The sequence below is a fragment of the Macrosteles quadrilineatus genome, unplaced genomic scaffold, assembly GCF_028750875.1.
Source record: "Macrosteles quadrilineatus isolate MER2022 unplaced genomic scaffold, UCM_ALF_1.0 Scaffold_1__1_contigs__length_201487025, whole genome shotgun sequence".
NCBI lineage: Eukaryota > Metazoa > Arthropoda > Insecta > Hemiptera > Cicadellidae > Macrosteles > Macrosteles quadrilineatus.
The window spans coordinates 173,508,057-173,521,214 of record NW_026542594.1 but is presented as its reverse complement, the minus strand read 5'-3'; the positions used below and the strand labels follow the sequence as shown (position 1 = coordinate 173,521,214).

Below are 13,158 nucleotides of genomic sequence, written 5' to 3'. Positions count from 1 at the left end.
TTTTCAGTTATTAACACAGTTATAATTATTTAGAAATACGCAACTAGGATATCCAACATTACTATTTAGTACCTACAGTAGGTAGTTCGTTTTTACTTAAATATAATAGTTTTGGAAATTATCTCCAAATTAAATTAAAAAATCATTGAAAATTAAAAAAAAAACTTGACAAAAATTTAGAGGTACTGTACTGTAGATGCGAATATAATAATTTATATTATAATTTTAAAGTAATCAAACATGATTCCCCTTGGTTTATGGTTGAGTACTGCTGGACATACTGCTGACATACCTACTTATAACAATTTAATTTGGAAAAAAATTGTTGACATTAATTTCTTATAAATCAACTTAGGAACTTAGGTTTATTTTCCACTAACTTCTCCATTGAAATTGCTGCATGTAACTCAACCATCAATTGTAATTTATGATTTGATCGTAAAATATCTAATTATAAGAGAGTTTTTGAAAATACTATATTATTTCATGATCGTAACAAGGTTTTGTGGTAATAATAAAAATAATAAACAATCTACCATTGATTCACTTTAATTGTTGGTCTATTCAACCTTTTTTTAATGACTTTGGGCTCCTCATTATTATGGGGATTTACTTTAACTTTTGGTCCATTCAACTTCTTTTGAACAACTTTGGTGTCCTCGTTCTTGTGGGAGCGAAGAAACCAGTAAAGGCGCAAGGTGAAGAAGTAGATGATCTCTACGAAGGTAATGACACTGAAGCCCAAGAAGAAAGCCGCTGTACCTCCGAAGGAAACTGAAACACAACTTCTATATCGCAACTCACTACAAACATATATATTTTTTATAGCAAAATGTATTACAACATTAACAATTTTTTTAAAGTAAGAACACTCAAAATTACGTTGAATGAAAGTGCCAGTTACTAGGATCCTATGATAGTACAAATCTTGCCGAGAGGTATAATTTTGGTCCTCTCCTCCAAATATTAGAGTCCAAGATTTTTAGTTAAACATTACTCAAACTATTCCCATTGAAAGTAAAGTACCTACACCTAATATATTGTGTTGAAGATTAGTTTAAAAAATTTTATACTAGTGTATTTTGAATTTTGTATCAAGATTCTACAACAAATTCTATTCCTCAATTAAATTTCTCTAAATACATATGAGTCACAAATGGTCTTAAAACCATTTACTGTAGTGTAAAGCTAAGGTAAACTTGAAACTTATAATAAGGATTTAGAGTCAAATACATTTAAAGATTAATTCTAATCTAAGGTTAAATTATACCAACCACATAAAATTTTAATTGAGAAAGTAGTTAAGAAATTCTCGTCAGAGAAGGATCTCGCCAGAAATCCTTCTGGTTTTAACAATTATAAAATTATAAAGCTCCAAGTATATTTGGGCTACACAACTACAATTTTAGTTGAGTTTTAGTTTTATATTTGAGAGTGTACCAAAAATAAATATTAAACTTAGGTTTTAGTTTTTTCCTTAGGTTTTAGTTTTTTCCTTAGTTTTAGATAGATACATACCCAAAAGATCCTCGAGACCAAATATTATTTCTCTTCTCACCCTTGTTTTGGCATAGACCTCGATTGCCCATCGGAATCGAATGTTGCACGGAACTGGATAAGACCTTAGAAAAGCGAATGAAATTGAATGACAGACAAATTTAACACAATGGTGTTTGGGGTTGCAGTTCTTGCTCTGTAAGAATCAATAATTATACGTTTGTAAACAAAATAATAGGATGAAACACAGGGTTCCTATTTTCAGTTTTAATTTCAATCTGTGATTAAAATAACGATTCTGACCCAATAAATAAGTAGTGTAGACTTACTAATATGATTATTCATGGTTTATTCCTGATACAAAATTACTTGTGCACCATTACCAATTAAACTTATTAGTAAATCCTTAAAACTATCCTATCCTAAATTAATGTTATCTGTGCACCCTAACCCCTATTTCTTATAGGTCCTTATAAAAAAGGGAAAAAACAATGGGTGAGCACTATAACCAGTTTATTATTTTTACTGTCTACTAAACAAGTCTCTATGCTAATCTAAAATAGTTCATATACCCTTATAAATTTAAAGCTGATGTGGATAATAAAAAGTGATGATTGTTTATAGATCCTTGACAATCCTTACTTGAGTGAAAATTTAAAAACGTACGTTTTCATGTCCCTGGCCTTTTACTTCGTAGATACTGGATTTGTAGTTTATTATTATGTGTTTTAATATTTTTTGGGACGGGGGCAACATGTTACACACATTTATTTGGTTTTAAATAGGTTCTAGGTATTTTTTTCGTATTTTCAAAGTCTCGAAATTCACGACCATGACATGTCCCTAGGGTACATTTTCCAACTTTCACACTGTTTTTAGACTAATTATTCATGCCGAAATATATAAAGCCATATTTTTATGTCATCAATGGTTATTAAACTTACAAAAAAGGAGCATATTATAATTTTATTGTCATTGCAAACTGACTACCATGACAAAATAAGTCTGTCCCTCGATTTGGCGTCACGACCATTTGGGAAAAATTTTCAACTTTGGAGCACGACAGTGGCAAGCCTGGCGTCGATGGAGTCAGTTGGTTTTAGAGACTAGTTCAGGGTGTACGTCAGGATTGTAGTGCCGGTCGTTTCGAGTTGAAAGGAGGAATAACAAGATTAATAAAGGAAAGATTGTGTTTTTTGTAATTTTGGTGTGTCCATGACCGTACGTAGTCATTCGATGAAGTAGACATGGTGTTAATTTTTGTGTATAAGATATTTCAATTGCTAGATTAACCTAGAAGTCCACTTTGTATGAGGTGCAGGGCTACCATCAGAACAGAGCCAAATAATACGTAATTTCACGACCAAAGATTCACGACCATCGCGGTTTTTTTCACGACCAATCCAGCCTTATGGATTATAGTGTGTTTGGTCGTGACAATAACTTTAATATAATTGTAAATTGAACAGTTTAGTTCAATTGAAACACATATTTTTATTATAACTAACAGTATAATTGAAGGATTGTTTAGAAAGATTTAGATTATTTCAGAAAATTCACGATCGTACCGCTTGTCCCTGACCATCACGTTTATGATTTCTATCATAAAAATTTCAAAAATTAAAATATCGTCATATTTCAATGTTTTATACACAAAAGAAGCAAACCTCTATACAAACATAACGATTTTTCGGGTCTCAGGTAAGTTTTTTCGTAGTTATACAAACTTAAAAAGTTTTTTTTGTTTTTTTTTAAATTTTTTGAGTTTTTTTATTTTTTTCTAGAAAGACCAAATATACCAAAAGCTCAGTGACCTTTTTATTGTATAATGGTCATAAAAGTAAATTAGTTTATAGCAAAACATAGTTATAAAAATAGTATTAACTATTTTTAATATTCATTTAAACGTCTGTTATGGTCGTGACAGGATTTTGTGTTTTTCCACTAAAAATGCTCTTTTAAAAAAAACTACCAAAGATATTGCGTTACCATGGACATTTTATGAAACTTTAAATGTTAATGAAATAAAAAAATAATAAGAGTTTTGAAAAAAGGGGAAAAAAATTTACAAAGTGCTTTTCCTGAAAACGTACGTTTTTAAATTTTCACTCACTTATTCATAATAGCCCCTTGCCAACAATTTCTGGACCCAATAATCCATGGTTGTTTTTAAACGCAAACTAAAATGTTATTTCTGACCAAATGGCAATCTTTTAAAAATAACACAACAATACACCTGAACCATTGTATGATTATTCATGGACCAACACCAATCCACAACAATTTATGACCCCTCACCAATCTTGTATACTAAAAACTTTTGCAAAACTTATGACAGCTAGCCTGACCATACTACTGGACGGAATTACACGCGGTTGGTACCAAATGAAAGATATTTTCCTGTAGATGTGCAGAATCCTTTTACAAATCAAAATAGGCCCAAAAATAAGCACATCGACCACGGGGCGAGCTCTCGTCTATAACTATTTATGGACCCTCACCAATCATAGCTATTTATGGTCCCCACCGATCCACAATTATTTATGAACCCACACCAATCTACAATTATATATGAGGATCTAAAATGCAAACGGTGTTTTGTCACAGTTTGTGCCGGAAGCACAGAAAACTGAAAAAAAGTTTTGGATGGAAGGATTTTATTGATTTTTTTTACTTGTTGACTGCACTTCTAGAAAAGTACCCAATAAGGTTTTATCTTGTTATATGTTAATTTAATCATTTAAAAAATGTTATTAAGTTTGGACAAAACACGTTTTGTATGGACCTTTTGGATTAAACACGTTTTGAATGGAACGCATTGGGACAAAACACGTTTTGAATTAAAAATGTGTTTAATGTTAATTTTAAAAATTAAACATTACAATGGTTAAGAATTGGCTGTTTAGTGCTCTAAACATTACATGTAATATGTTTAGTATCAGTTTGAAAAATTAAACATTAAAATCAATAAAAGTTGGCTGTTCAATGCTAAAAACATTACGAATGCATGTAACTTGTTGAGTTATTTAAAAAATTAAACATTATTTCCGCACAAACATTAAGTAGGTACTCATTTAAAGTAATAATAATAATTACTAAGAGTTGGCTGTTCAATGCTTTAAACACTACACATGTAAGTCACACCGTTCATGGGCTAAGCAATCACACTCTTTCTTCATCATCAAATTCATCTGCTTGTCCTTTGACGATTGGTGCATCATGTGAACAAAAGGGCCATTTGCCAGTTGGACAAAACACGTTTTGCATTACAGCCACCTGAGGACAAAACTCACTCTGCCCGAACCGAACACCCAGTTTTCAATATCAGTTTTTAATGGGGAAAAGCTTATTTTGCCTGAAAAGCAATGTTACCTTGAGTGGAAATAGAGAAAATGAATTAGAATCAATCATCAGCCGAGTTTTGAAAAATATTGGACAAAACACGGTTTGCATGCTAGCTCCTCATATAGACCCTTACCAGTCCCTCTCCACATCCTTGTCCACATAGTACTCTATGTCCTTGCAGGGTAGTGTGCAGGGACACGGGTAGGGAGATCCATCAGGTAGTATGAGTTTCGTGATAAGCTCACGGTGAGGTACCAGGCAAGCCAGGCCTTTCACTGTGCACACTGGAATGTCCTCTGGAAGGTGAAGTATGATTAGATGGCAGGGACTGTAAAAATACCTCAACCAGGACTAGACATGTAAAAAGTGAAAATATGATAATCGAGAAAATATGGAATCTGTTTTCTCTAATTCAGTCTTTAGTCATTGATTTTTGGACAGTGAAGTAGACATAAAAACTATACAAAACAGCTGTACTCAATTTTTACTTTCTCCCCCTATACCATATAGTATATGGAGAAAGTATTGTTTTCGTAAAAATTTTCGAGTTTAGAGTGGATATATTCGTTTTGGGCCCCCCCTGGACCCAAAAAAGTGGTTTTCGAAGTGATGTCTGTGTGTCTGGATGTGTACAGAGCTAGGGACTACACCTGTGGTCCGATTTCAATGAAATTTGATATGTAGGTTCTAATCTATGGTATCTCCAGGCATTTTTTAATTTTTTTTGAAATTTTGGTTTTTAATGGGGATTTTCTCATAAAACCCATAAAAAACCAGAAAAATCTGATTTTCTCAAAAATGGCCTGAACGATTTTGAAAAAAAAAATAGTATGTTGTAGCCCTTTAAATTCCGAACAAAATGGTACAAATCCCATTGCTGTAAAAATTACGGTTCAAAAGTTATGGTAAATTATGTTATTTTCCCATAAAAACCCCATAAAATAACGAAAAATAGGATTTTAAAAAGAAATCCGGTTTTATTTTAACGTAGTATGTTATGGTCCTTAAAGTTTTGATAGTTTTTTTTATTTTTAAACATTTTTTATTTTTAATGGGAAATTTCCCATAAAACAACGGAAAAATGAGATTTTCCCGAAAACAGCCCGAACGGTTTTGATAAAAAATTTGTATGTTATATATAGTCCTTTATATTCTGAACAAAATGGTACAAATCCCATTTCTGTAAAAATTATGGTTCAAAAGTTATATTGTAAATAATTTTATTTTCCCACAAAAAACCCCATAAAATAACGGAAAAATCGGATTTTCACAAAATGGCCCGAACGATTTTGATAAAAGTTTAGTATGTAGTCCTTTAAATTGTGAACAAAATTGTACTAATCCTATTTCTGTATATTTACTCTCACCGCTTACACATGATAAAGGTTGTTGACAAACTTATGGCAGAATGCTGATACCGTTTATTTACTTTAAAAAAATGTGCTGTAGTTGGAATGAACTGTGAAAATACAACATTTAACACCCACAACGGATAGTTGTCTGGGGTAATTGCATCGTGTCCGTCACCACGTATGCTATGGCCGGCTGTGCATTTGTTAATAAAATTTACTTGTATTTGTGTGTGTTTAAATGCTGTATTTTGGTGTATTGCCAACAACAATGTGATCCAATGATTTTATGAAGCAAGAGGCTCGAAAATTAAACTTGTTTCGAAACTAGTCACTCAAGACTGAATTAGGATTAAGTTATGATGTTCAAATTCAAATCGCTTCTTGAGGCAATGATGAAAAAATAAAATTGAATGTTCTCAAAAACGATTATGTGAGCAAATCATAGATACCGCGTTTGACTTTTTAGTCAATATTAACATAGTACAAATTATTCCAATAAGGTTTATTTTATTATTATTTTCCATACTCACTCTTAGCCAAGTAAAAGTAAGGTGCGCAGCCACACTTAGTGAAGGCCAGACGTTTCCGACAGTTCATTCGACAAAGGTTATAACTGTACACGGGAGAACTCATGTCTTTCTTCGGCTCATCCATGAATCGGCAGTTGCGCTACAAACACTCTATGTTTAGTACATAAAATAAAGCAAATGGTGGAGTTAAGGTCCCTGCAGCATAGCACAAAAATTAATTCAAATTTAAATAATTTGTACATTTAATTTAAACCTGTATAAAAAGTTATTGTTGCTAATAGTATATTATGTCGGTCATTGACGAAAAACTGAACTAGCTACAGAAATAAAAATTTGTGTACATTTTATCTGTGTTGTATACAACTTGTTATACACAATGTCACCGTCACCCACAGCCGGGAGGATATGGACACCAGAAGACATTAAACAAAGCTCAACTTTATGATGTGGTATTTAATTCTTATCATTATCAAATTTAACTAATATTATTTAAATAGATTTAATTGAAAATCAATTCAGACAAATAGAAATTTGCTTAGTCTCTGCAGGTTTGCTGCGGCAGGGATATTTTCAATTATTGTATTCTAAACACAAATCTTAGTCACATTTATTTAACCTTTTCTTTCTTATTAGTTAAGTTTCTGACCTGTCTTGGCAGCAGATCCCGTAGGTCTGGGGATGGCACTGTCTGCAGAAAGCGGAAGGAAGTGTCACGTTCCCTGCTGGGCTGAACAATGTAGAATTGTGAAGACAGGTCAGGGATTTCAAACGGACTATGAATGTAATACTGAAAGAACATTTTACGTTTATGTAGTATTTTTTACATTTCCTTTTCACCACTTACTTGATATCTAAGTAATATGGACGCAAGAGTAACTACTTATTATAACTGCAATTATGCAAGTATGACTTTTAAAAAACAGAGTTGAAAGCAACGAGAGAGGGAGAGATTACAGATTTTCCGAATTCAACACACCACTGTGTATATTTTATAGAGATGAGTGTCCAAAACAGTTTTGATGACTATGTTCAGATGTTTATAATCAAGGGGTAATATTTTTCTTGTGTAGGAACATAGACTATAGCATTCCTAATACAAAATTCTCATTGGGTAATTTGTTAACACGCATGAATTTTAAGTAATTTTATCGACATCAATCTGAGGCAATATGAAATAGGGAGGTAAACTAATGGCACCAAATAAATATCAATAAGGCATAGACTACGATATACTGTTTAGCTTTCAAGCAAAAGTTATTTATATAGTGAATTATATTTAGCTTCATTAAATTCATTCAGTAAATTCTATAGTATTAGTTGGTCATTAACCTTAAAGTTAAAATACTTCTACCCTAGTTCACAAAACATCTTACCCTCATCATTCCGGGCAAGTCTTCAATGCGAGCGTAACATAGCGAGTTAAGAAAGTTGCAGTACGGTGGATCCACATCCTTTGTCAGTGCAGTTTTTACGTTTTTGCTGAAAAATTGAGTCAATTAATTTAATTCTTTGTGTGTGCAGCTTTTGCGCTAATTCAATGATATTGCAACTTCAAACTGGAATGAAACATCAATTTAATAGAAAGCTACTTTCCTCTCTTGCACAACGCTATAAGCTGATAAGAATATTGTTTTACCTGAGCGAAATATAGTCTGTGAGAACGCCATTGTATGTATAGCAAATTCCCATTTCCGTTATCGTCTCTTCAAACTTCATATACTTATATAGTGGATTAAATATGTATGAGCTGTATGTTAGATTTATTTGTACCTGCAAAGCAAAATATTATGACACTGTAAGATCTATGCAAGCTTATACGTAAGTAATTTAAGTACACAAATCATAATTTTAAATTTGCATTGCATAACTATGCATTATTTATTAATGACTCGCCAAAGGAGAGAAATAAGGCGAGTCTTGCTAGAAAAATACCCAATAAATTACCTCGTGTAAAGTGTTTTTTCTAAAATCAAAACCATAGTTCTCTATATAATTGGCATTTTACTCCTACATAACAGACATATACGTAAGAAATATCCATAACAAATCATTTCTCCAACCCTCCCTAATTTCTTTTACTCCTTGAAACTTGATAAACGTTTTTAAAACTGAATAAACTTTTTTGACATACAGTAGACTCCATCCGGACCAGACTCCTCAGGACCAGGCCAGTCCGGATAATGGATTTTCCGGTTAAACCGACGTCCCCAAAAACTCGTTAACTGTAAGTCTGTGTTTTCAGCATTTGACTTAAATTTAGGAGAGCATTGTATTTTAGACACCTGATCACTGGTCTCAAATCTTTCCTATAAGAACAGTCATTTCAGTACCTCCCACTTGTGACACATCTAGTCTGGTTAAACCGATGTAGTGATAAAAATTGTCCGGTTAAAGAGATGTCATTTCCACCAAGTGTAGTCCAGTTAAAAGGTGTCCGGATAAGAGGAGGTCTACTGTACATAAATCAAATAAAAAAATAAAAATATTTTTCTAATCAAAATATTTTGCTGATAAAATATTGTTACTACTTTTTAACAGAGAAAATTTTTCTACTATCTATTTAAAAAATAAACTAATAAAATTTTTAGGACATAACCAATTATTGTTAAATATAAATTTTACTAGAGTTTCTTCAAATTTTGAGGTAATAATCAGATTATGAACAGGAGAGGTTAGTCCTTGGTAAGATTGGTTTAAGTTAAGGAGCCTCAAATAAAATCAAGCCATTACAGTTTGTAATATACATTATAGGTTATCTTACCATTCTCGCAAGAGCAGGTAAATTCACAGTATACAGTTCAGAATCATATTGAAACTCTTCAAATTCCTCAAGATTGTCATAGGTCATGTTTCCCACGCTTTGAACAAAACGCATGTAATATGGAAACTTTTTGTCCTTGGGTTTCACACCCCAAAGCCTGGAATAGACATTGTACCTAATAATATGGCTGCAGAAATTAAATAACTTTGAATTTTTAGCAAATCTCCTATATGAATTAGCTACCGTAGGTCTCATGATAAGATCTGGACCTGGGAACGATTTACTTTATCACTTTGAGGTCCAAATCACCATTTATTAAAATCATATTTATCAACTAGCATAATCAGACTATCAAAATGAGGTTTTATGGGGTAAACTTTTTTTATAATTTTTGACCCCAAAGCATAGAATTTCCCAATTTCTCTCTAAAAAATTGTATAGAGCATAATTAAACAAATATTTAAGAATCTTAAAGTGTTTTATACAGTTTTTGGTTGAACATTTTAAAGAAAACTGTAAATTAAAAAAAAATCCTATGTTATTCTTATTGAGGAATCTGTTGTAGTTTGCTTGGAAATATTTTGATAAACTTGACAAATTTATTTATTTAATATTAAACTATTAGCCTAACATTTTACCAATATACTTTATTATATTTTCCTATAGCAGGATACCTAATTACTAAACCTAATGTTATTTAAATTGGGAACAAATCTGAGATGTTTAAGGAAACATTTAAGGGAAAATCCGATTAATGAAATTATTAATGAAGTTATTTAAAATTAATGTTGTGGTTTTTTTTATTTTCCGCAATCTTATGAAAAAAATCAATGGTTTTTAATAAAATATAAGTTTTCAGTGGACATAAAAAATGTAGGTTCGGTAAAAAGTTCAAGTCTGATTTGAGGTAAAATACTCAAAGAATTCACTTGTCAATTCAACTTCTAAACCTTCCAGCCACCGTTTGGTTCCACTCTCCTTACATACTCACAGACCACTAAAGTGTTTAGACTCGTAAATAAACACTTAAGAAAGAACTTATGACCAGGACAGTCTAGTAAACATATGCGTTTTTCACCAGACCTGCTGAAAACCGGATTTAAACTCTCAAATTCCAATGGACGCTTATTGTCGAGGAAACTTAGATTACTCAGCCGTTGATAAAAACGAACGCGAGAACGGTCTCGTGCGCCAACAATGATGGTAAACCCAAAGCACATACATTGTAGTTCTAAAGTTGTCTCATGTTTTGTAGCATATTTCAGGATCAGTTTTTGTTCAGTTGAGCAGCTTCCATAATTAGTGGACATCTTTTTTATCGAGTCAACATTTTACGCTAAGCTTTCAGGGCTTAAAAGGTTTGGACAACTTCAAAATTGTGTGTAATAGAGAGGTTGAAATTTGTGTAATTTTCGAATAATTTTGTTATTTTATCTATCTAATAATACTTTAGCCAAAAAATACAGTACAGATTGTGGATTGTTGGGTCTAGTTTTGGAATGATGTTGGCTGCACATTCATTCAATATATACATATATACATATATTACACTCATCCAAATGAATATAACTTATCGATTGATATATCGAGTATTTCATTCGATATAAATCAAGTTTGGTTAGTTAGGTTAAAACCTTTATCTAACTAACCGAATGAAATAATCGATATATCAAATAATCTATACAAATCAATATTTTTCATTCGAATGAGTGTAAGTTTATACACCATCAGAGATAGTTTAGCTTAGTAGGTGAACTATATGAGAATTTAACAGCATTAAATCCACTTTTTTTACAATGAAAACACAGAATTTAATACATCCTAACAAATAACTTATTATAGACTATTTTCTAATTCATACTATTAAATCTTTCATGTTATTCATTAAATCCATCACTGAATATGCTTAAAATTGCATGTACCATTTAATTTAGGTTCACTACCTACCTGTTAATCAGGGCTGTGGCTGCAGTTCGATTTACGCGGTCGAACAGACATACAGTAGCGGCCGGAAACGGAACTCGCCAAGATCGAAAATTCTTGTCTAACGAAAGAACGGTAGGGTTAGCATTGTAGCGCTGCCAGTTGTCTACGATGAGATATAATGATGTAACAGCTGCTACTACCGTCACTGCCACCCATAAGTAGCTAGAGTAAGACATGCATAGATTAAACATACAAAATGTATATGCCTCTTGATTTCACCAAATTAAAATTTATAAAAAAAAACTCTTCAAGTTAAAAACCACCGCTTCCTCCCTCCCCTGGTATTATAACTAAAAGTAGTACATCGCACACCTAAACAATTTACTCAAAATAAAGAAAATCATTTAGTTGCGACACCAGAAATCTCTAGCTTAACCAATTATTGAACACACGTCTAAATATGTACCAGATTCTGTAATCGGATGAGAAATCTACCTACAATTATTATTATACTCTAATCACCAACTGGATACAGAGTCAATTATTTTCACTTCATGCAAGTAGATCAAATCGGTAACGAAACAAAAATTAATTTAATTGTCCGTACGAGAAGAAGCAATGAAAGACGAGTTCAATAAACACCTAATGTACTAAAATCTTACTGGAAATTATTCCAAAAAGTAATTAATTATCACAAATAATTTACTGTACTATTGATTAGGAACTCTTCGGTTTTGTGAATTATTAACGTTTCAACTGATCTCTTTTGAGAAATTGGACAAAGTTTTTGAAAGAATTGTCTTCCGCTTAGTGTCGCTTACTTGATTCTTTTGTTTTCTATTGACCGATTTTTTTTTTTTTTTTTTTTTTGATTAATTGAAAGGACATGGATATAGGACATACAGTTCGTAGAATCCATTTTGAGATAAAAATTACGTCAATAATGAATATATGAGTGAATAGAAGAGTAAATAGCTACGTACACATGGAATGATGGCATTACCCTCCCTATGATGGTATGATTATTAGGATGCTTACATTTCAGCAGGATGGCGATTTCCAGAAACGATGTGAGAGATTCCATGCAAAGTGGTGACAGATCCAAACTCCTTAATATATTTTAACACTCGCCTCATGGCTTCAACTGTGCAAGTAACCTGATCATATCTGACCAATGCTTTTAGCAATGTGTGATCGATTTTAGAATACCCTTTCAATCAGATAACGTCCACACGCAAATGGGTATTGAAGGGAGTTTAATTGACGTGGACAAAATCATTATCGTAGTCGTTGGGATATTTTAATAAAATACCATAAAACATAACTTTTTTTATTTTTAGACATATTTTTTGTTCAACAAAACATCTTGAAAGAAAATAAAAACATCTAAAAAAGGAAATAAACAATATTATCTTGAACAAGAATTGCTGGTTCCATTTTGTAGACACCAATGTGGTTAACCATAACATTAAAATGCTAAATATATGCAAATTTAAAATATCCAAAAATAGTATAAAAAATATAAAAAATATTATTATTATTAAAATATTAATACAATAAAATTAAAATATTCAAATTAAATTTTATTCCGCTATAAGCTTGATTATTTAGAACTGTAGTGGACTGTTGGCCATTTTATTTATTATAATAGCTCTATTCTAATGATGTCAAATCAATACATGAAGTAATTAGAATCGTGATTTAGGAAGCGGGAGTTGTAGTAGGACTTAGTAGGAAAATTGAGACT

The 13,158-nt window shown here is 31.8% G+C and overlaps 1 protein-coding gene across 1 annotated transcript; it reads right to left on the bottom strand.

Annotated features, from left to right (window-relative positions):
- Positions 1-532: 532 nt before the first annotated feature.
- Positions 533-12,547, bottom strand: LOC129002654 (pickpocket protein 19-like). Its single transcript, XM_054430630.1, has 10 exons — positions 12,450-12,547; positions 11,433-11,633; positions 9,486-9,642; positions 8,361-8,494; positions 8,098-8,203; positions 7,371-7,511; positions 6,725-6,863; positions 4,976-5,138; positions 1,519-1,622; positions 533-774 (listed from the first exon to the last, which is right to left on the bottom strand). Exons 1-10 carry the CDS (start codon positions 12,545-12,547, stop codon positions 533-535), a joined length of 1,485 nt encoding a protein of 494 aa, XP_054286605.1.
- Positions 12,548-13,158: the final 611 nt, after the last annotated feature.